The following is a 22,419-nucleotide window of genomic DNA, read 5'->3' as shown; positions in this document are numbered from 1 at the left end:
TGATACAAAATAAATACACAGAAATCAGTAGCCTTCCTATATGCTAACAACAAACACACAGAGGATAAAATGAGAGAATTACTTCAATTCACAATTACACCCAAAAAATATAAAGTACCTTGGAATAAACCTAACCAAGGATGTGAGCAATCTCTATAATGGAAACTTTAAAACACTCAAGACAGAAATTGTGGAAGACACTAGGAAATGGAAAGACATTACATGTTTTTGGATTGGAAGAACAAATATTGTGACAATGGCAATCTTACCTAAAGCAATCTACACATTTAACAAAATCCCCATTAAAACTTCACAGAAATAGAAAAAAAAAAGCAATCCTAAAATTCATTTTTGCATCTGGCATTCATTTGCAGCAGCAAGAGGCCCTGATGTAGCTACACACACATCCCCCACAGAAATGCAAATAAAAAAATACTTAAGGGCTGGAGAGATGGCTTAGCAGTTAAGCCGTTTGCCTGCAAAAGCCAAAGGACCCAGGTTCAATTCCCCAGGACCCATGTTAGCCAGATGCACAAGGGGCACACACATCTGGAGTTTGTTTGCAGTGGCTAGAGACCCTGAGGTGCCCATTCTCTCTCTCTCTTCCCCTCTCTTTCTCTGTAAAATAAATAAACAAAATAAAACATTAAAAAGTACTTAAGCCAGGCCTGGTAGCTCACGCCTTTTATCCCAGTACTTAGGAGGTGGAGGTAGGAGGATTGCTGTGAGTTCAAGGCCACCCTGAGACTGCATACTGAATTCCAGGTCAGCCTGGGCTAGAGTGAGACCCTACCTTGAAAAACCATAAACAAATAAATAAACACTGGGGTATGACAGCACACATCTTTAGTCCTAACACTAAGGAGGCAGAAATAGGAGGCTTGCCATGATTTTGAGGCCAGTCTGAGACTACATAGTGAATTCCAGGTTGGCTAGGTTAGAGTGAGCCGCTACCTAAAAAAAAAAAAAAAAAAGAAAAGAAAAGAAAATAAGCCAGGCATGGTGGCGCACACCTTTAATCCCAGCACTTAGGAGGCAAAGGTAAGGAGGATCACCATGAGTTTGAGGCCACCTTGAGACTACATGGTGAATTTCAGATCAGCATTTGCTAGAGTGAAACCCCACCTTGAGAAACCAAAAACGAAAAAAAGAAAAACAAAACAAAACCAAAAAAACAACAATAACAACAAAAAACATATGGGCTGGAGAGATGGCTCAGTGGTTAAGGCACTTGTGTGCAAGACCAAAGGACCCAGGTTTGATTCCCCAGTGCCCATGTAAAGCTAGATACAGATACACAAGTTGGTGCATGTGTCTGGAGTTTGTTGCAGTGGCTAGAGGCCGTGGTGCACCCATTCATTCACTCTCAAATAAAATTTAAAAAATAAATCAAACAAAAATAGAACCTTTGGAGGTACAGGACACTGAACCTAGGCCCTGGCCAATGTTAGACAAGTGTTCTATAACTGAGCTACACTCCCAGCCATCAATAATTCTTTTGCAAGGTAGGGTCCACTTTATCCCAGGCTGACCTGGAACTTACTCTGTAGCTCAGGCTGGTGTCAAACTCAGTGATCCTCCTACTTCTGTCTTTCAAGTGTTTGTATGAAAGGCGTGTACTACCAAGGACCCAGGTTTGATTTTCCAGTACCCACGTAAAAAAGCCAGATATATAAGGTGGCACATGTGTCTGGAATTCGTTCCTCCAGTCACATGCGTCACTTTGTGCATCTGGCTTTATGTGGGCATTAGGGTAGTTGTCAGACATTGCAAGTGAAAGGCCCAAGAATTCAGAAGCTCAGAAATACTATCACGCTCCAAGGGGAGCTTAAGCGGGCTCCCTGCATACCTCAAACTCCAGGCTTTACTCTCTGTTGGAAGCAAGTAAAGAATCCCTCTTCTCATTATATCAGAGCCTACTCCTAATATAAAACTAGGTAAAAGGGCATGAGATAGCCCTCAAGGATGGGAAATGAGTAATGAAGTGAACCACTTATTTGGTTTCTGTAAATAGCCTGCACTATAAGCCTTACACTATAAGCCTTAATAGCCCACACTGTTAGCCTTAGTAGCTCGCACCATAAGCTGTAGCAGCCTGCCTCAGACCACCAAGGTCATAGGAGGCTGATACCATACTCTGCTACCCCCACCTAAGGAATTGCACAAGTGCTGACCTCCAAGGTCATAGGAGACTGGAACCACACTCTGCTACTCCCACCCAAGGACCTGTGCAAATGCTGACCACCAAGGTCATAAACTAATTGGCTTAGAAACTATGGGGTGGCACCAACTGACTGGCTAACACCCTGCGGGGCTCCTAATATTAGAAAATGATTGGTCTAAGGCACAGGCTTTGTTAAAAACCCTATAAAAACTGTCCTGTTCCTGCATTCGGGGCTCTGCAGTCCTCTACCCCTGTGAGGTGTACGACTGTGGGCCCCAGCGCGCTTGGAATAAAATCCTCTTGCAGTTTGCATCAAGACCGCTTCTCGTGAGTGATTTGGGGTGTCGCCTTATCCGGGCAGAGTGTGGGGGCCCCCTGCGGGGGTTTTTTCCTACACAAGCAAGCATCTTTTAAGCCCCAGCAAGTACTTTTCAAGTGATGGACTAAAAAAAAACTACTTATGAGTCTATCTAAGCACAACTCTTCCAGTTAATAAGACAGTGGAACTTGGTGACCCCAGAAAAGGTGAGCTTGGATAAGTGGGTAGGGTTACCTTTAAAGTATCCGTAATACTGGAGGTGATGGTACATGAAGTCCTCATAGGGATCAGAAAGTGTCTGAAAGAAATGGCCTTCCCAGTCAGGAAAGTTCTTTTAAATGATACGGATGTCTTTTTTTTTTTTTTTTTTAAATTATGGGCTGGAGAGATGGCTTGGCCTTTAAGGCACTTGCCTGCCAGGCCTAAGAATGCAGGTTCGATACCGCAGTATGCACATAAACCAGATGCACAAGGATACATCTGAAGTTTGTTTGCAGTGGCTGGAGGCCCTGGCGTGCCTATTTTCTCTGTTTCTATCTGCCTCTTTCTCTCCCCCCCCCAAATAAATAAATATTCAGAAAATATTTATTTATTTGAGAGAGAGAGAGACAAACTCCAGATACATGCACCACTTTGTGCATCTGGTTTTACCTGGGTACTGGGGAATCAAATCTGGGCTGTCAGGCTTTGCAATCAAGTGCTTTTGACTGTTGGGCCATCTCCCAAATCCCTTTCCCTTTAATCCCCGCCCCCCCCCCCCTTAGGTTCTCATTCTAACTCAAATTGACCTGGAACTCACTCAGCAGCCCCAGGATGGCCTGAACTCAAGGTAATTCTACCTAGCCACAGGAGTGCATGGATTGGATTAAAAAGGCATGAGTCACCGCACCCAGTTTGAGTGAATAAAAAAGTGCTATGCACTGTGGCTCAGAACAGTGTACTGTAAGCCAATCAAATGAGGTCCGTAAGAATTACTCATTCCAACCAGGCATGGTGGTGCACGCCTTTAATCCCATCACTTGGGAGGCTGAGATAAGGACTGCCGTAAATTCAAGGCCAGCCTGAGATTACAAAGTGAATTCCAGATCAGCCTGGGCTAGACCCTACCTTGAAAAACAAAACAAAACAAATAAAAAAACAAAAATAGTTCTTATTTATTCCATCTTATCACCATCTCCATCTGGAGCCTAGCATGGTGGCATACACCTGAAATGAAGTAGTACGTATGAGGCCCGGCTGGGCTACATAGTAAGTCCAAAACAAAAGAAAATAAACAAACAACCCACCCCAGCAAAAAAACAAAAAACAAAAAACAAAAAAAAACACCCAACAAAACAAATGCAAAACTCCAGCTGAGGAAGGTGCCACCATAATGTGCTTTCGGACTCAGGGCCAGTCCCTCTGGGGTTCGGGAGAGGGGTGTGTACTGACCTGCTTTAGCTCAGTTTCCAACACCGGGAACATCGCTGCTGAGTGGTACCCCAACGGCCAGTCAGTGGCACGGAGCCCAGCAGTAACCTAAGCTTAATTTCCAAAACGGAGGCAGGTTATAGGCCAGGAAGAGATCACCCCAGGCAAAGGGGAGCTTTCACGCCCACGCCCGTCCCTGCAACAGGCGCCGGGAGCTTCCTTCCCCGCCCGAGCACTTGCCCAGTCCGCGTCCGCCCCGCCGCATGCTGCGCTCTCCCCGAAGCCAGCAAAGATGCGACGGCGCAGGCGCGGGAGCCGCCTCGGAGCCCTTGAGAGACGGGAGTCGAGGGCCGGAGCCCCGAAAATGCAATTCTGTGCGGGGAGACCGGAGAACGGTCCTAAGAGCCCCAGGAGGACGCAGCACACCTGTGGCCGCCGCCGCCCGCAGCCAGGCAACCGCTAGCCGGAAGCGGAAGGAGGGCTGGGGCGAGCAGCCCGTGCAAGGTGACATCCATGCATCCTTCCCTTCCTGCTTTACACAGCCTTACTCTGGAAATCGAAATGGGAGACAGTAATCTGAACCATATTGCAGCCTCACGCAATGCATACTTTTTTTTTTAAAAAAAAAATGTTTCTTTGTTGTTTTTTCGTGGTGGAGTCTCCCTCTAGCCCAGGCCGACCTAGGACCGTGGTCCTAGGCTGGCCTCGAACTCTTGGCTCTCCTCAATGCACCACATGCTAGGCTCACTCACCGCTTTTGTTTTGAGGTAGGGTCTCATTCTAGCTCAGGCTGACCTGAATTCACTCTAGTCTTATGGTGGCCTTTAATTCACAGCAGTCCTCCTATGCATCACCATGCCTGGGTACTCGCCTTTTTATTATTTTTTTATTTCCTAGGTAGGGGCTCGCTCTAGCCCAGGAATTCACTATGTAGTCTCAGGGTGGCCTCCAACTCTCAGCGACCCTCCTACCTCTGCCTCCAACGTCCGGCTAGAAAGCTTTTTTAAAAAACAGAGGCAGGGGCTGGAGAGATGGCTTAGCTGTCAAGGCACTTGCCCGAAAAGTACCCAGGTTCAATTCCCTAGTACCCACTTATCAGATGCACTGGGTGGTGCACTCCGGAGTTTGTCCGCAGTGGCTGGAGGCTGTGGCACACTCATTATCTCTCAACCTGTCTCTTTCTATCTCGAATAAATGAAGAAATAATATCTTTTAAAAAGGCAGATACAATTGCAAATGCAGCCAAGAAGATCCCAGAGGGGATGGCCCATTCTAGTTTACATCATTCATCTCTCATTAGGTTTAAAACGATCTTCCAATTTGCTAGGAATTGAACTAGAACTTGAGACCAAAGGCTTGCATTAAATCTTTTTTTTCTTAATATTTTTTGTTCATTTTTATTTATTTATTTGAGAGTGACAGAGAGGGAGACACAGAGAGAATGAGTGCGCCAGGGCTTCCAGCCACTGCGAACGAACTCCAGATGCGTGCGCCCCCTTGTGCACCTGGCTAACGTGGGTCCTGGGGAATCGAGCCTCGAACCCGGGTCCTTAGGCTTCACAGGCAAGCGCTTAACCGCTAAGCCATCTCTGCAGCCCTGCATTAAATCTTTTAAAAAATTTATTTGAGGGCTGGAGAGATGGCTAAGCGGTTAAGGTGCATGCCCACGAAGCCTAAGGATCCAGGTTTGATTCTCCAGGTCCCATGTAAACCAGATGCACATGGCTTGTTTGCAGTGGCTGAAAGCCCTGGTGTGGTCATTCTCTCTCTCTCTAATAAATAAATTAAAAAAAAAATTTATTTGAGAAAGGGACAGTGAGGGAAAGAATGGGCACGCCAGGGCCTCCAGCCACTACGAATGAACTCCAGACATATGCACCACCTTGTGCATCTGGCTGTACGTGGGTCCTGCGGAGTCATCTCTTTAGCCTAGATTCATTCCTAAAATGTCTACCTTGAGGCAACAGGATGTTCTGATCTAGTTATAAGATTTAACACAAGTGCTGGAGAGATGGATTAGCAGTTAAGGCGCTTGCCTGCAAAGCCAAAGGACACAGGTTTGACTCCCAAGGACCCACATAAGCCAGATGCACAAGGTAATAATGCCCAGTTCGTTTGCAGTGGCTGGAAGCCCTGGCATGCCCATTCTCTACTTGCTGCTGCTGCTGTTTTTTTTTTTTTTTTCCAAGGTAGGGTCTCACTCTAGCTTTGGCTGACCTGGAATTTACTATGTAATCTCAGGGTGGCCTCGAACTCACAGTGATCCTCCTACCACCGTCTCCCAAGTGCTGGGATTAAAGGCGTGCGCCACCACGCCCAGCTTACTATGTAATCTCAGGGTGGCCTACCTGCTTCTTTCTTTCTCTCAAGTAAATAAAAATAAGACATTTTAAGAATGAATCTTATGAAAGCTGGGGACAGTCTTCTCAAGTTGTCCAGATAGACCAGGTGCAGAAATTCATCTCCTTAATGCTTTCACCTTTTATTCTGCCCATTCTAACTAAAATGAAAAAAATTTACTTTGTACACTAAAAAACTATCAAAGAAACCAAGTTAACAAGCCATTCAAAGCACATATGACCTATGGAATCAGATTTCTGAAGCACTTTGTTGTGAAGGATGGTGAAGAGGCACTGGCACTCTATAGCAAATCCTTCATGTGTACAGTGAGGTAAAGACAAAGACTTTACTAGCTACTTGATAACCTTTATTTGCAGAAATTTTCCCTATGCAAATCAAACAATGTTATGTACAAAATGGCACCTTGATATTAGCATTATGGAATATAATACCCAACATTCTATGTGTCACTGATCAGGTAAAAATTTTTGATTACATGTATAGGAGTAAAATTCAAACTGTCTTTGGTTACTGTATATGAATGGAAATAAGTACCCATTACCTTCACAATCAGCTGTGCACTACTTATGAACAAGCGATAAAGCACCTCTTTATTTTCAAAATGCTAAGTGCATTACAGTTTTCAGGACTTAAGTAAATTGGCTATTATTATAAATGGATACAAACTCCAAAATCTTGCAGTCTAATGTGGCATTCCTGTGGTAGAGTCGTAATTTTATAGTCCTGACTCCCTATACCACTAAGATTCTGTTTTCTTCAGTGGAGTGTGATACTTGATGAGAAACAAGAAAAAGATTAACATAAATAAAGCACAGGTGACCTAACTGGGTTCACAGGCTTAGAAGAGCAAAAGGATAACCAATGAGGAAGTACAAAAGAGCTTTATTGGTGCATATGTACAAATTTACAAGGTCAGAAACTGAAGAAATACAAATAGCCTTAAAACACAATTTGCTTTTTCTTCAGTTTAAAGTGACTTTTCCTGATTGTGATACAATAGAAATTACAGACCGGTGAACTGCTTTTTAAATACTGGAATTTTATGGAGAATACATTCACACATACAAGGGAGGAAGGTGGATTTTGGAATAGAGTAAGACAATGGAGACAATAAACAGAGAGGCTTATTATACTTACAGCCACAAGGGGGAATTTCTCAAAACCAAGGATCAGGACACCTGCTGCCATTACTCCTTCTTGTATTGAAATTTTAAATATGCCACCTAGTGTGTGAAATGACTGTGCTAGGATTTATAAGAACTACTCTAAAGAGAGTGGTCACCAGCACAAGACATATCACTTGCATATCTCTACCTCACAGGCAGCAGACTAGAGGAGGAGGTCAGAAAGAGATCCTGAAGGACAGTCAAGCAAGGAAGGACACAGAGCTGCCTTCGTAATTGCACTTGTTCTGGAGAAGAAGTTAATGATGGTGTGTCACACTAAGAACTAAATGAGCCTCTCTACTGGACAGGGGAAGTCCTCCATATTTGCCAGTAAGTCCTGTACAGGAGCCATGCTCATGAGTCACATGTTCTTCAAGAATGACTGATACCTAACATGCTAAGTTTGCCAATGTAAGAAAAGACAGCCAGATCAAAGCAATTCCATTCACCTATTTTCAGCAAACAGAATGTTACATTTAATACATGGACAACGTTGCACGTGTTCTTGTCCAGGAAATGTATATGATTTTCCCCAAAACATTTACAGTTTATTTGACAATGGTAAACTATTTAAGACTGAACACAAAATAACAACAACAAAAAATTAACTATGTGTTTGGAGCCATTTTCCGTCTCTTCAGTCTTGCTCGCCAATCCTCAGGAAGGGCTTCAAAGTTAGCATTTCTCTCTGCCATGCCACTGTGAAAATAATACACTTATTATTACTGTAAAAAGAAATAGAACAAAACTGGCTTGGGGAAATGACTCAGGGGTTCAAGGCACTTGCTTGCAAAGACTGCTGGCCTGTGTTTCAATTACCCAGTACCCACATAAAGCCAGATGTGCTAAGTGGCACATGCTGTCTGGAGTTAGTTTGCAGAGGTTAGAGGCCCTGACATGCCCGTTCTCTCTTTTTTCTGCTTTTTTTTTTAAATTTGAGAAAGAGAAAGTAAGAGGCAGACAGGGGACTGGAGATATGGCTTAGCAGTTAAGGAGTTTGCCTGCGAAGCTTAAGGATCCAGGTTTGATCCCCCACCCACTCCAGTACCCATGTAAGCCAGATGCATAAAGCGGAGCATGCATCTGGAGTTTGTTTGCTGGAGGCCTGGGCGTGACCATTTCCTCTCTCAAATAAGTAAATAAATTTAAAAAGAAAGGTTAAAAAAAATGAACCAGGTGTGGTAGCACATGCCTTTAATCCCAGCACTCAGGAGGCAGAGGTTAGGAGGACTGCTATGAGTTTGGAGCCACCTTAAGACTACACAGTTTTCAGGTCAGCCTGGGCTAGAAAATCAAAACATACCAAACCTCATTTCGTAGCAAATAAAGCCCTGTCACTGAGTATCTGACCTATCATGTCCACTGAGGGGAATGTTAAACTTCCCCATCAGATTAAGTATTGAAGACCCACCCCTGTGACTGTTTCCTTTTACCTGACCAGCTGCTGTTGTTTCCATTCTTCAATACGCTTTTGTGCAGTTGATTCCCGGTCCTCTTCACTGGAACTGGAATTTTCCTCCTCATCAAGTTCACGCTGGATACTCTGCCACTTCTTTACCAAAGATGGCATTTTGGTTTTACTTTTCTTTGCCTATAACAAAGGTTCAAGGTCAGACGACTATAATATAGAGAATAAGGAAATGGGTTTTTTACACCGAGGATCAGGATCTCTGTCCAAGGTTCATGGAATGAATGTGGTATTAGCTTCAGCCACAAAAAAATCCCTTATTCTCCATGGACCCCCTTCAAGTGCTAGGATTGGATACAGGACCTTATACATGCTAGGAGTTTTTTCTACCACTGAGTGAGCTACACCCCAAGCCCCTCAGCCTTCCTCTTAATCTATGAAATGCAAAACTGTTGCTTTACCTTGTCTACTCAGAATCAAAGCAATAAACCAAGAGAATGGGGAAAAAAAAGCCCAGGTTTTCCGAAAAGAGTAACAAAGTCAACTATTAAATTTGAAACAAAGGGCTGGCTGTGCAGATAGATAAGGTTCAGTGGTAGTTTGCGTTTTCAAAGGCCCAAGTTTAATACTCAATACAGTAAAAACCAGAAACAAGATTTACTTTTAGGGCTGAAGAGACAGCTCAGTAGTTAGAGACACTTGCAGAGCCTGTTGGCCTGGGTTCAATGCCATGGCACCCATATAAAACCACATGCACAAAGTGGCGCATACATCTGAAGTTCATCTGGAGCAGCAAGAAGCCCTGGTGTGTCCATACTGTGTGTCTGGTCTCTCTCAAAATAGAGTAAAGGCATATGCCACCACACCTGGCTCATTTCATTACTTTTTTTAACTTAAGAAAAAATGTTATTTTCACTTATCTATTTTGAGAGAGAGGGAAAGAAAATGAATGAATATATATGGACGTGCCAGGGCCTCCAGCCACTGCAAACAAACTCCTGACACATTTATCGCTTTGTGCATCTGGCTTACCTGGGTACTAAAAAGGAAACTGAACCTGGTCCTAAGGCTTTGCAGGCAATCACCTTAACTGCTCGCTAAACCATCTCTCCAGCCCAAGGCATAGATTTTTGTGTGCTTCACTACTGAATCCAGCTCCTAACTAAACATTACACTTCAATATATGTTGAAGTCTGTTTAGTTACATGTTAGAGTAGTAAGACCCACTTTTGAGCCAGGCATGATGGCACATGCCTTTAATCCCAGCACTCAGGAGGCAGAGGTAGGAGAACAGTTCTGAGTTCGAGGCCAGCCTAAGACTACATAGTGAATTCCAGGTTAGCCTGGGCTACATACAATGAGACTCTACCTTGAAAAACCAAAAAGATCCACTTTTATCACTTGTTGAGGGATAAAACTGTAAACCTGATCAGGTTATGCTATAAGCTTGGCTAGTAGTTAGTTGATCAAGTGGTAGGAGTGCTATGTGCATGCAGAACTGGGTATAAGGTCCCAGGCTAACTTACAGAGCTGTACTTGTACTCAAGATCAAGATATTCTCTCTTGCTTTCCTTACCCTTCCTCTTCCTATCCTCCCTCAAATTTCTTGATTAAGGACCTAAGTAATCTGGGTGTGTGTGTGGGGGGGGAGAAGGCCCAATATTCTGAGTCTTTTTATAGCAATGTGGACCTCTCAATATTTTTTTTTTGTTTTTGAGGTAGGGTCTCACTGTCACCCAGGCTGACCTGGAATTCACTCTGCAGTCTCAAAGTGGCCTGGAACTCACTGTGCTGCTCCTACCCCTGCCTCCCAAGTGCTGGGATTAAAGGCGTGCACCACTATGCCTGCCTAAGAGCTCTTATTTAACACTTGTGATCTGATTAAAAATGCCACAGCCCTAGGTATAGTTACTGTTGTTTCACTTTGACTCCTAGAGGGTTCAGAAAATTTTTTCCATATTTGGCTCCGGTCTTTGAAGAGAAAATTAAATTTTATAAATTATATATGACATATCAAACTTGAAATCATAGGTCTAAAGAATTGTATTGGCTTTTCCTATGGTGGGGAGGTCATGAACCTTAGGAGCATAATGTCTGCTCGTCTGACTAAATGCATACTTTATGCTCACCAAATTTCCCTGCAAGAACTTTACTTAAAAGTTCATATCCATATGTTAATTCTACTACTACTTGTGGTTAGAGAAGCTTCTCTTTTCAGATGGCAGTGACCTCTGGGATGACTCAAAAGGTATCATAGTGCTGAGAAGTGACAGAGGAGTGATCAACACTGAAACATCTCTATCACACTTTCTAAGGCTCAGGGTCCATTGCGGAAGAGGTGGCAGAAAGAATGTAAGAGACAAAGAAAAGTTAAGACTGCTTGCAATGCAATCGTCCAGACAGAAATTGGCCTCAAGATACATGACCTCCCAATGCCTTGCACTACCTTCAAAAGACCCTCATAATAGCTGGGTGTGGTGGCGCACACCTTTAATCCCAGCAGAGGTAAGAGGATCGCTAAGAGTTTGAGGCCACCCTGAGACTACAGAGTGAATTCCAGGTCAACCTGGGCTAGAGTGAGACCCTACCTCGAGAAACAAACAAACAAACAAAAAAGACCCTCATAATAGGAAGATAATGACATCAAAATAAAAGAGAATAATGGAGAAAGGGAGGGGATATGATGGAGGGTAGATTTCTGAAGGGGAAATTGGGGGGAAAATTATCATGGTTTATTATCTGTAAATATGGAAGCTGTCAAAAAAATGTACTGGTTTTAAAAAAATTGTCTTTATTTATTTAAGAGAGAAAGAAGCTGGGCATGGTAGCGCATGCCTTTAATCCCAGCACTAGGGAGGTACAGGTAGGAGGATCACTGTGAGTTCAAGGCCATCCTGAGACTACATAGTGAATTCCAGGTTAGCCCGGGCTAGAATGAGATCCTATCTCCAAAAAAAAAAATAAAGGGCCTGGAGAGATGGCTTAGCGGTTAAGCGCTTGCCTGTGAAGCCTAAGGACCCCAGTTCGCAGCTCAATTCCCCAGGACCCATGTTAGTCAGATGCATAAGGGGGCGCACATGTCTGGAGTTCGTTTGCAGTGGCGGGAGGCCCTGGCGCACCCATTCTCTATCTATCTGCTTCTTTCTCTGTGTCTGTCACTCTCAAATAAATAAAAATAAACTAAAAAAATTAAAAAATAAATAAATAAAGGAGACATAAAATGTCTATTGATTCCAAATATTTTTTGAAAATTAGAAGTATCAAAGGTATTTATGTTGTTTCCTCCCTCACCTGCCTACCTGCTCAGCCTGGGCTACAGTGAGAGCTACCTTGAAAATACAAAAACTATGTAGAACCAGAGCCAGGCAGCATGGTGGCGCATGCCTTTCATCCCAGCACTTGGGAGGCAGAGCTACGAGGATTGCTGAGAATCTGATGCCACCCTGAGACTATATAGCGAATTCCAGGTCATCCTGAGCTGGAGTGAAACCCTACCTTGAAAACTAAAAACAATAACAACATATATATGTGTGTGTGTTGAATAAATAAAATTAGCTAACCCTCTTGGAGGGCCGGTGTGAAATACCATCACATAAGCTTTCACAAAGGAAATGATTTGTACTTATAGTTCTTTAACAACTGACTTACCTGCCTCTATCTCACAAGTGCTGCAATTACAAGGCTGTGCTACTAGGAAATGATTTCTATCATTTATTTTATCTTTAAAGCTTAAAAAAAATTAATTTTGATTATATTCACCATCACCCTCTTATCCTCTTTCCAACTAACCTTTCCCTCTCCTTTTTACTTTGCATGTGTTGTGCGCACAGGTCAGAAGCTGATGTTGGATGTCATCACTCTCCCCATTATTTACTTAGGTGAAATCTCCAACTTGAACCCCAAGTTTGTTTACTGAGCTAGACTTAGGTAGTTAGCTTGGCCCAGGGATCCTTTGTCTCTGCCTCCCAAGTGCTGAGGTTATAGGTGGGCCACACCACACAGCCAGCATTTACGTGGTGCTGGGAGTCTCAAATCAAGACCCTCATGTTTGCTTAGCAAGCTCTTTACCCACTGAGCCATCTCTCCAGCAACTCCCTTCAATTTTAATGTTTTTTTAAAATTTCTTTTGGTCTATGTGTGATTCACTGAGTTTAATTAGGGTTGCTTACGGCAGCAACCTGTAAGGAGTTCTTTATAGGAGCCTGGGCACCTTACCAACAGGTACACCACTCAAGAAAATGTCTCCCCCCTCCCCCAGCAACTACTGATTTCTAATATTGGGCTAAGTATAGTAGCACATGTGTATGAAAGTGCTATAATGAAACACTGCTTTAAAGGTAACTTCTCTCTCAAATCAATAGATCAATCAATAAAATATTTTTAAAAATTTAATTTACCTTATCTTTCTTTCCTTTTTTTGTCTTCTCTGGTGGTGGTATTTTGGGAGCTGGTGGTGGCGGTGGCGGTGTGGGAGGAGGAGGAGGAGGTGGTGGTGGCTCTATAATGGCAGTGGCTGGCATAGTACCTCGGGCCTGAACTGGCTGCAATGATGGAGTTGTCACTCCAATTGGGACAGTACATTCAGCATAACTCATAATTGTAGATGCTGTTGCTAGTCCGAGGTAATTTGACTGCAGGCTTATTCCTCTGGCCTGATGTCCCATTCCTGCTGCTGGATGGCCAACTGACATTGCCTGATGTCCGATTCCTGTACTCTGGTGTGCAATCCCTGTTGCTTGATGACCTAATATGGGAAACATGATACCATAAAAAGGACACTGTGAAGATGGGCAAAGGGGTTCACACACACCTTTAATCCCACAACTTGGGAGGATGAGGTAGGAGGATTTGCTATGAATTTGAGGCCAGTCTGAACTACAGAGTGGGTTCCAGGTCAGCCTATGCTGCAGTGAGACTGACAAGACCAGAAGTAAGAACATGGGAATCAGAGAATAAATCACTTATAAAACAACTCCAATAAGCTGGGCATGGTGACATATGCCTTTAATCCCAATACTTGGGAGGCAGAGGTAGAAACATGAGGGTCTTGATTTGAGACTCCCAGCACCACGTAAATGCTGAGTTCAAGGCCACCCTTAGGTAGAGTGAAATTCTACCTCAAAAAAAAAAAACCAAACAAAAATAAAATAAAATAACCCCAGTATACCCTTTTCTGTCCTTTTTTTTTTGGGGGGGGGGGTTTGAGGTAGGGTTTCACTGTAGCCCAGGACAATCTGGAACTCACATGGTCTTCCTACCTCTGCCTTCTAAGTGCTGAGATCAAAAGTACATGTCACCATGCCTAGCAATATTATTTTAAAAATTATAGCTCTATTTTCTGGCAGCAAAATATCAATTTCTGAACATCTAAAGATTAAGGTAGTTAGCCGGGCATGGTGGTACACACCTTTAATCCTAGCACTTGGAGGCAGGGGGTAGGAAGATCACCATGAATTTGAGGCCACTCTGAGACTACATAGTGAATTCCAGGTCAGCCTGAGCTAGTGTGTGAGACCCTACCTTGGGGGAAAAAAAAACAGAGTAAGGTACTTAAACATCAAAATCACTGTTGTACGTAAATGCACAAAAAACAGTTTGAAAAGGATAAGGACACATACTGAACTGTAATGGTGGATTGAGTAACAGAAATATATATAAACAGATTTTGCAAACAAAGCTTTCTAACATTCCTTAAATAGCATGTAATGCTAGAGACAAACAACATATTGCAAAAAAGCACTTTAATCAGGTTTACCTGCAGCTATAGTTGACTGGCTGTAAAGAACTGGAGAACTACCAATGGTAGCTGATCTCTGAACCACTGCAGAACTAATTTCTGTAGCTTTTCTCTTTACTGCTTTAGTGGAAGGAGAACTGGAGGTGGTAGAATCAACTGAACTCTGAAACACAAATATTCTGGTCAGCAGGCTGATGGCCCTAGTTCAGTGCTCTTCTAAAGTAAAACCTGGGTATCTTACTCCAGTCCCTATTACCACCCAGAATGTCAAAAGTGCATCATTACCTGGCTTATTACAACTGTGGTCTGTACTGAAGGTTTCAAAGGAGTATCCTCCTCTGTTCCTGGGGCAGGAGGCTCCTCACTTCCCTCATCCTCCATTTCTACCTCCTGAATCTCACCATCTTCTAGAGGAGGAGGTGGGGGAGGAGGTGGGGGAGGAGGAGACTCTGGGGGTGGAGGTGGGGGTGGTGGCACTTCCAAAGGTAATGGAGGTTGAAGCACGGGTACATTTGACTGAAGGAGTGTCCAAAATGGAGTCAGTGGCATGAGTGAAGAAGAAGAAACTTGTCCAGAAAAGGATTCTTTACAAAGAGAACCTATGAAAACAGACAGGAGTCAGGGAAAAAGACCAAAACTCCACAGATAATATTCATGCAATACCTCATTTGATCAATGTGATAAACATCAATGTGACCTAGAGCAGTACATAGTACTTTCAAACAGTAAGGCCTGGATCTCCCCACCATAACACATACTTTACACTGTTGACCATGAAATACTAACAACTCAGTTCAGAAATAACTTCCATGTTAAGGTTAATTTATGCCTCTCATAGCGCTTTCCCTAGCTGTGTTATACTAGCCTCTTTTTTCTGGGGCCTAGATAAGCAAATTAAGAATATCATCACATAATTCAATAAAAAATGCGGTCAGCCAAATTTTCATTTGTAATGTGTTATTTCAAACATTTAGTTTCAACATATACAGACAAGAAGGCAATTCTCCCAGGTCTTTTTTTGTTTGTTTGTTTGTTTCAAAAGCAAATCATGTGCATCTGCAATACAGATTCCATGTGTTTTATTTTGGAGTCAGTTAGCTAAGTGAGTGGGAATGCCACAGTTGAAGTGGAAGACCCATTGAAAGCACAAAGTATCCATCTTGAGTAATCTGGATTACTAGTTTTAAAAATGCATTAGCAAGATTATTACTGTGGACTCTTATTCTTTCATAGCTCTGTGTAAACTTCATTCATTTGCTTAATACAGTAAAAAGGGAGGGTTAATTTTTAGTTTTGTGATGATTAAGGGGAAATTTAGGAGGACAAATTATCAAGGTGGAAATAATGGTGATTTTCAAAAATAGGTATTTGAAGATATACAAGTTTAAAACTGGTTTTTAGCAGTTGCTAAAGTTTGAACTATAGCTGAAAAGCTACAGGATCAGCTTTTTTCAAAATTTCACAAAAGCAACAATCACATAACTGCCATTTTCTCTGGTGGGAAAAAGCTTTTTAAAGATTAGAGAAAACAGGAGGATATACTTACTTGTAGCCTTCCCCATCCCTCTTTATCGTCAATAGGGATGTTTCACAATATATGAGACTATTAGATATATATCCCGGGAATGTTGAAGGGATTTTCTCTCTAAAATCATAGAATTTAGGAGTAGAAGAGACATGAGAAATCATCTAGTTCAATTTCCTCATTTTAAAGGTAATGAAACCCAGGCAGGAACTGACTGACCTTGGGGTCACACAGAACTTTAGTGAGCAGGCCAGAGTTAAAGACCAGGACTAACTTCCAGCCTATGCTTCTATTTCACCAAGAAGCTCTGGAGAAATATCAGGAGTCCAAGATCTTTGGAGCTCTCAAATAATCTTACTTCTTATGAAGTAAATATCCAGATGTAGACCCTTGTCAATACTCATGGTCAAAATCAGGTTAAAGCAGGGCTCCACTATGAAAGACATTAAGTCAAGTATGCAGCCATTTATATTTGCTCTCGACAAGACAAAAAGTAAGCAACCAAAATTGATCTGGCTTTTCTTCTTATGGAGCAGTAGGTGACACAGTGTGTAAAAGATGTTAAAAAGGTTCATACTGTTTCCATAATTGAGACAACCCTTACTTCTAAGGAAAAGTATACTGAAAAAGACTAATGAGAAAACATGAATACAGTTTTCCAGCTTTAAGAATTCAAATAACTCAACTTTTTCTTATTTATCATAAAATATAAACTTTTTGACAAAATATTTATTAGACAAGACTGATTTGACAAAAAGGTCTGGGCATGGCTAGAAAGCCTACATTACATATTATATCAAGATTACAAAAGAACTAAGGTTAAACAAACTGAAGATTAGTAAAGATTAAACTTTCTTCTAAACTAGCTACAATGTATGGCAAATACATAACTGTAAGTCTATTTAATAATACTGTCATCTAGAAACATGATGTAATCCTAGTAAGTTTGTGGTAACATGCTGCTGTTAAAAAAACTCAAGGGTCTACATTTTAGGTCAGGGTTAATAGTGTAAATCTAATCACCATTAACAAAATCTTGTGTAAATAAGTATGAGATTAAACTATACTTGATAGGGGCTGGAGATGTCACATACATATAGTGCTTGCCTTTGGTTCAATCCGTGTGTGTGTGTGTGTGTGTGTGTGTGTGTACAGAGAGAGACAGTTAAAAAATCTGGGAATTACAACATAGTCCTGTAATCCCAGCACTTAGAAGATAGAAGCAAAAGGATTAGGATCTTTAGCTACAATCAAGTTCAAGGTCAGCCTGGGATCATGAAACTCTACCTCAAAACAGTCACACTAGTATTGACTAGATACTAGTTATATACATAGCAATTATTCTATAATCCACTCAGTTCACTCAAAAAAAAAAAAAAAACCCCAAAAACAAAAAAAAAAAAAAAAAGAAGCTATCTTAAACCCAGGTAATTATTTCTTTTATAGCACTTGGGAGATGGAGGCAATAAGATTCTAAGTTTTATTTTTTATAAAAATATTTTTTGTTCATTTTTATTTAGTTAGTTGAGAGTGACAGAGAAAGAGAGAGAGAGAATGGACATGCCAGGGCCTCCAGACACTGAAAATGAACTTCAGATGTGTGTGCCCCTTGTACATCTGGCTAACGTGGGTCCTGGGGAATCGAGCCTCGAACCAGGGTCCTTAGGCTTCACAGGCAAGTGCTTAACCACTAAAGCCATCTCTCCAGCCCAGATTTAAAAGCAAGGAAAAAAAAAAGTCTAGTTTGATTGTCACAGAAGTCTACTATAATCATGCTGTTACTTATTTCTAAATTTATTCCCACATATAATAATAATAATAATTTTTTGAGGTAGGGTCTTGCTCTACCCCAGGCTGATCTTGAACTCACAGCGATCCTCCTACTCTGCCTTCTGAGTGCTGGGATTAAAGGTGTGTGCCACCATGCCTGGCCCAGTTTATATTTTTACTATTAAGAGGACATTTAATTACTACATGAAGAAATGCCATTCCATCTTGAAATATGGTATTAAACTCATAAACTTAAAAACAATGAATTGGGGGGATTCCCCAGGACCCACGTAAGTCAGATGGACAAGGGGCACATGCATCTGTAGGTTGTTTGCAGTGAATGGAGAACCTGGTGTACCCATTCCACGATCTCCCCTCCCCCGGCCTCTTCCTCTCTTTTTCAAATAAATAAATAAAATATATTAAAAAAAAAACAAACAAACATAGCCGGGTGTGGTGGCGCACACTTTTAATCCCAGCACTTGGGAGGCAGAGGTAGGAGGATCACTGTGAGTTCAAGGCCACCCTGAGACTCCATAGTGAATTCCAGGTCAGCCGGGTCTAAAGTGAGACCCTACCTTGAAAAACAACAACAAAAAAACAGGGGCTGGAGAGATGGCTTAGCGGGTAAGGTGCATGCCTGCAGAGCCTAAGGACCCAGGTTCAATTCTCCAGGTCCCACTGAAGCCAGATGCACATTGTGGCACATGCATCTAGAGTTTGTTTGCAGTGGCTAGAGGCCCTGGTGTGATTCTCTCTCTCTCTCTAATGAATGAATAAAAATAATTTAAAAAATATATATTTTATTTATTTGACAGTGAAGAAGGGAGACAAAATGGGAGAATGGGTGTGCCAGGGCCTCCTGCCACTGCAAACAAACTCCAGTCGCATGTGCCCCTTTGTGCATATGGCTAACTTGGGTCCTGAGGAATCGAACCTGGGTCCTTTGGCTTTGCAGGCAAATAAATGCCTTAACCACTAAGCCATCTCTCCAGCCCCAAAATAAAAAACTTTAAGACTTAGTTCTTAGTTCCTCATGATATAGTACTTTTCTGGGATGGGGTGGGGAGGGGTACTGCTAGAAATTAAATCTGAGGGTCCTCACAATGCTTAGCACATATCTAATCATTCAACTACAAACAACACCAGCCCTCCCCCTTTGATGTCCCCCCCCCACAAGGTAGAATCTCCCTCTAGCCCCAAGCTGACCTGGAATTTGCTATGTAGTCCCTGGCTGGCCACAAAAATCACAGATATCCTCCTACCTCTGCCTCTTGAATGTTGGGATTAAAGGCTTGTGCCACCACATCTGGCTGGTCAATTTTTTTTTTTTTAAAGTTAGTTAGTTTATTAATTTGTAAGCAGAGAGACAGAGAAGAGACAGAGAAATAGAATGGGGATGCCAGGGCCTCCAGCCACTGTAAATGAACTTCAGATGCATGTGCTACCGTGCATCTGGCTTTATGTGGGTACTAGAGAATCAAACTTGAGTTGTTAGGCTTTGCAGGCAACTAACTAAACCATCTCCCCAGCCCCTCCATTTTTTTTTCAAGGTAGGGTTTGACTTTAGTACAGGCTGACCTGTAATTCACTATATAGTCTCAGGGTGGCCTCAAACTCATGGTGATCCTCCTACCTCTGCCTCCTTAGTGCTGGGATTAAAGGCGTGTGCCACCCCTCCCCCATTTTTTTAAAAGATGGTTTTAGTAAATGCTATGCCAGAAAACATGTACATATTTACCTTTATAGGCTTAGAAGTAAATGAACCTTGGCACAAGGCTTGAATTTTATTTAGATCAAAAAGAACTTGGGGGGCTGGAGAGATGGCTTAGCGGTTAAGCGCTTGCCTATGAAGCCTAAGAACCCCGGTTCGAGGCTTGGTTCCCCAGGTCCCACGTTAGCCAGATGCACAAGGGGGCGCACGCGTCTGGAGTTCGTTTGCAGAGGCTGGAAGCCCTGGCGCGCCCATTCTCTCTCTCTCCCTCTATCTGTCTTTCTCTCTGTGTCTGTCGCTTTCAAATAAATAAATAAATAAATAATTTAAAAAAATAACAAACATGGAAATATATTAAAAAAACAAACAAACTTGGGAATAAGTTGTATCAGTGGTTTTCTTCCACAGTTCAACTTGGATTACTGTGATCAGATAATGGCTTAAGATCTGCCCTGTGTCGGTCTGTATGCATTAAGCTCTGCTTTTTAAAGACTTTAAAAAAAATTTTTTTCATTTTTCTAGTTTGACTCTAGATCCAGCTGACCTGGAACTCATATTGTGCTGTGCTGGGATCAAAGGTTCCACCACAGCCAGCAGGCCTCTGCTTTTAAGAGCGCTTATTAAGGTGTGTGTATGAAACTGTCCTCATCAAGATTTTACTTAAGTTACTACCTCAGCTCTGATAGCTCAAACTCACAGCTTAAAAGTAAATCAACTCAAGACATCTTACCTGCTCTAGGATACAGCCTCATCTCAATGGTCTTGAGGTGTACTCATCTCTACTTCTAGCTGTCCCTGAGTAATTGGTACCTCCCAAGACAGCACAGAGCTGGGCGTGGTGGTGCATGCCTTTAAACCCAGCACTTGGGAGGCTGAGGATCACTGTGAGTTCGAGGCCACCCTGAGACTACATAGTGAATTCCAGGTCAGCTTGGGCCAGTGAGACCCTACCTCAGAAAGCCAAAAAACCAACCAAACAAACAAACAAAATTACTGGCTTAAAAATAAAAACAACAACAAACTTGTTTACAGTGCTGGAATGATGGTTTAGTGGTTAAGGAATTTGCCTATGAAGCTTAAAGACCCAGGTTCAATTCCCCAGCACCCACGTAAGCCAGGTGTGCCCAATCTTCTCTGATGACTCAGAAGCACCATGGTGCTAAAAAGATGGGATAGAGGAGTGCTCCGTACTGAAATATCTCTATCACACCTTCCATGGCTCAAGGTCCATTGTGGAAGAGGTGACAGAAAGAACGTAAGAGGCGAAGGAAGGCAGGACTCCTTACAACTTGCTTCTCCAGACACTAAATGCCCTGGATGTCCATTACCTCACAGTGCCTGACACTACCTACACAAGACCATCACAATAGGAGGAAAAGATCATGACATCAAAATAAGAGAGAGACTGATTGAGAGGAGGAGGAGATATGATGGAGAGTGGAATTTCAAAGGGGAAAGTGGGGGAAGGAAAGGAATTACCATGGGCTATTGTTTAATTATGGAAGTTGTCAATAAAAAAAAATGTTTCCAGAGCTGTTAACATTTTCTACCGGCAGTTGCAACTGTTTGAAATCCCAAAAGATAATAAAATAGGGCTGGAAAGATGGCTTAGTGGTTAAGATGCTTGCTCACAAAGCCTAAGGCCCTCAGGTCGGATTCCCTAGTACACATGTAAGCCAGATGCACAAAGGTGGCACATATGACTAGAATCTGTTTGCAGTGGCTACAGGACCTAGCACACGCATACTCTCTCTCTCTCTCTCTGCCCCTCTTTCTCTCTCAAAATAAACACACAAACAAATCTTTTAAAAAATGAAAAAAGGGTAAGACATGCCTGCTTTCTTTCTTTCTTTTTTGGTTTTCCCAGGTAGGGTGTTAATCGAGCTCAGGCTGACCTGGAATTCACTATGTAGTTTCAGGGTGGTTTTGGACTCAGTGATCTTATCTCTGCCTCCCAAGTGCTGGGATTGAAAGTGTGCACTAACACGTCCAGCCTCATGCCTGCTTTCTATGTGCTGGATATGATGATTTTATCAGAAAACTAAATTTAAATGTTAAACAGAATGAGTTTTTTTGTTTTTCGAGGTAGGATCTCACTCTAGCTCAAGCTGAGCTGGAATTCACTAAGTAGTCTGAGTGGCCTCAAACTCACAGTGATCCTCCTACTTCAGCCTTCCCAGAGTGCTGGGATTAAAGGCATGCACCACCCCAAAACACCTGGCTTAAACAGAATGAAACTTTTTTGTTTTTGCGAGGTAGGGTCTTGTTCTAGCTCAGGCTGACCTGGATTCAGGATGGTTTTGAACTCATGGTGATTCTCCTACCTCTGCCTCCTGAGTGCTGGGATTAAAGGCATGCGCCAAAAGGCATGGCTGCCTTTAAGCTTTTATGTCAGTCTTTAAGTAGCTTTGCTTTCTTGAAGACTAAGGTGATCAGATGTGCTCTATATCCATACCTGTCTTCAACACTGGTTTAATTGTCCTTCTGAGCACTTAATAACCACATGTAGAAACCAAAGCCAACTAGAGACACTGAAGTTAAAAGGACAACAAATATTTTGGTTCCTGCTCCCAAATCAAATAGGCTATAGGAGGGCTGTAGAGATGGCTTAGCAGTTAAGGCTGTGAAGCCTAAGGACCCAGATTTGATTCTCTAGGACCCACCTAAGCCAGTTGCACATGGTGGCACATGTGTCTGGAGTTTGTTTGCAGTGGATAAAGGCCCTTTCTTTCTCTTTCTCTTGCAAATAAATAACAATTGTAGAAAATATATGGAAAAAAAGCCACAGTAGAAAACGGGACCCTCTTAGCATGTTCAACAACTCTCATAAGCTACCTGAGACCCA

The 22,419-nt window shown here is 42.4% G+C and overlaps 2 protein-coding genes across 5 annotated transcripts in view; both read right to left on the bottom strand.

Moving 5' to 3' along the window:
- Positions 1-4,141, bottom strand: part of Agbl2 (AGBL carboxypeptidase 2) — a 72,527-nt gene extending 68,386 nt beyond the window's left edge. For all 4 annotated transcript variants that reach the window (XM_045161545.1, XM_045161519.1, XM_045161527.1 and 1 more), the window contains exons 1-2: positions 3,915-4,141; positions 2,718-2,781 (exon numbers count right to left, since the gene is read on the bottom strand). In XM_045161545.1, the coding sequence (XP_045017480.1) occupies positions 2,718-2,781; positions 3,915-3,947 (97 nt within the window). In that variant the 5' untranslated portion in view covers positions 3,948-4,141. The remainder of the gene's footprint in view (positions 1-2,717; positions 2,782-3,914) is intronic.
- A 2,975-nt stretch (positions 4,142-7,116) lies between these two features.
- Positions 7,117-22,419, bottom strand: part of Fnbp4 (formin binding protein 4) — a 59,030-nt gene continuing 43,727 nt past the window's right edge. Inside the window, exons 13-17 of the mRNA XM_004657250.2 lie at positions 14,851-15,164; positions 14,584-14,728; positions 13,226-13,572; positions 8,854-9,011; positions 7,117-8,119 (exon numbers count right to left, since the gene is read on the bottom strand). Of these exons, the coding sequence (XP_004657307.2) occupies positions 8,029-8,119; positions 8,854-9,011; positions 13,226-13,572; positions 14,584-14,728; positions 14,851-15,164 (1,055 nt within the window). The 3' untranslated portion in view covers positions 7,117-8,028. The remainder of the gene's footprint in view (positions 8,120-8,853; positions 9,012-13,225; positions 13,573-14,583; positions 14,729-14,850; positions 15,165-22,419) is intronic.

The sequence above is a fragment of the Jaculus jaculus genome, chromosome 1 (genome assembly GCF_020740685.1).
Source record: "Jaculus jaculus isolate mJacJac1 chromosome 1, mJacJac1.mat.Y.cur, whole genome shotgun sequence".
Taxonomy (NCBI): Eukaryota; Metazoa; Chordata; class Mammalia; order Rodentia; family Dipodidae; genus Jaculus; species Jaculus jaculus.
The sequence above is the reverse complement of the archived record's forward strand: the minus strand, read 5'-3'. Positions and strand labels throughout refer to the sequence as shown.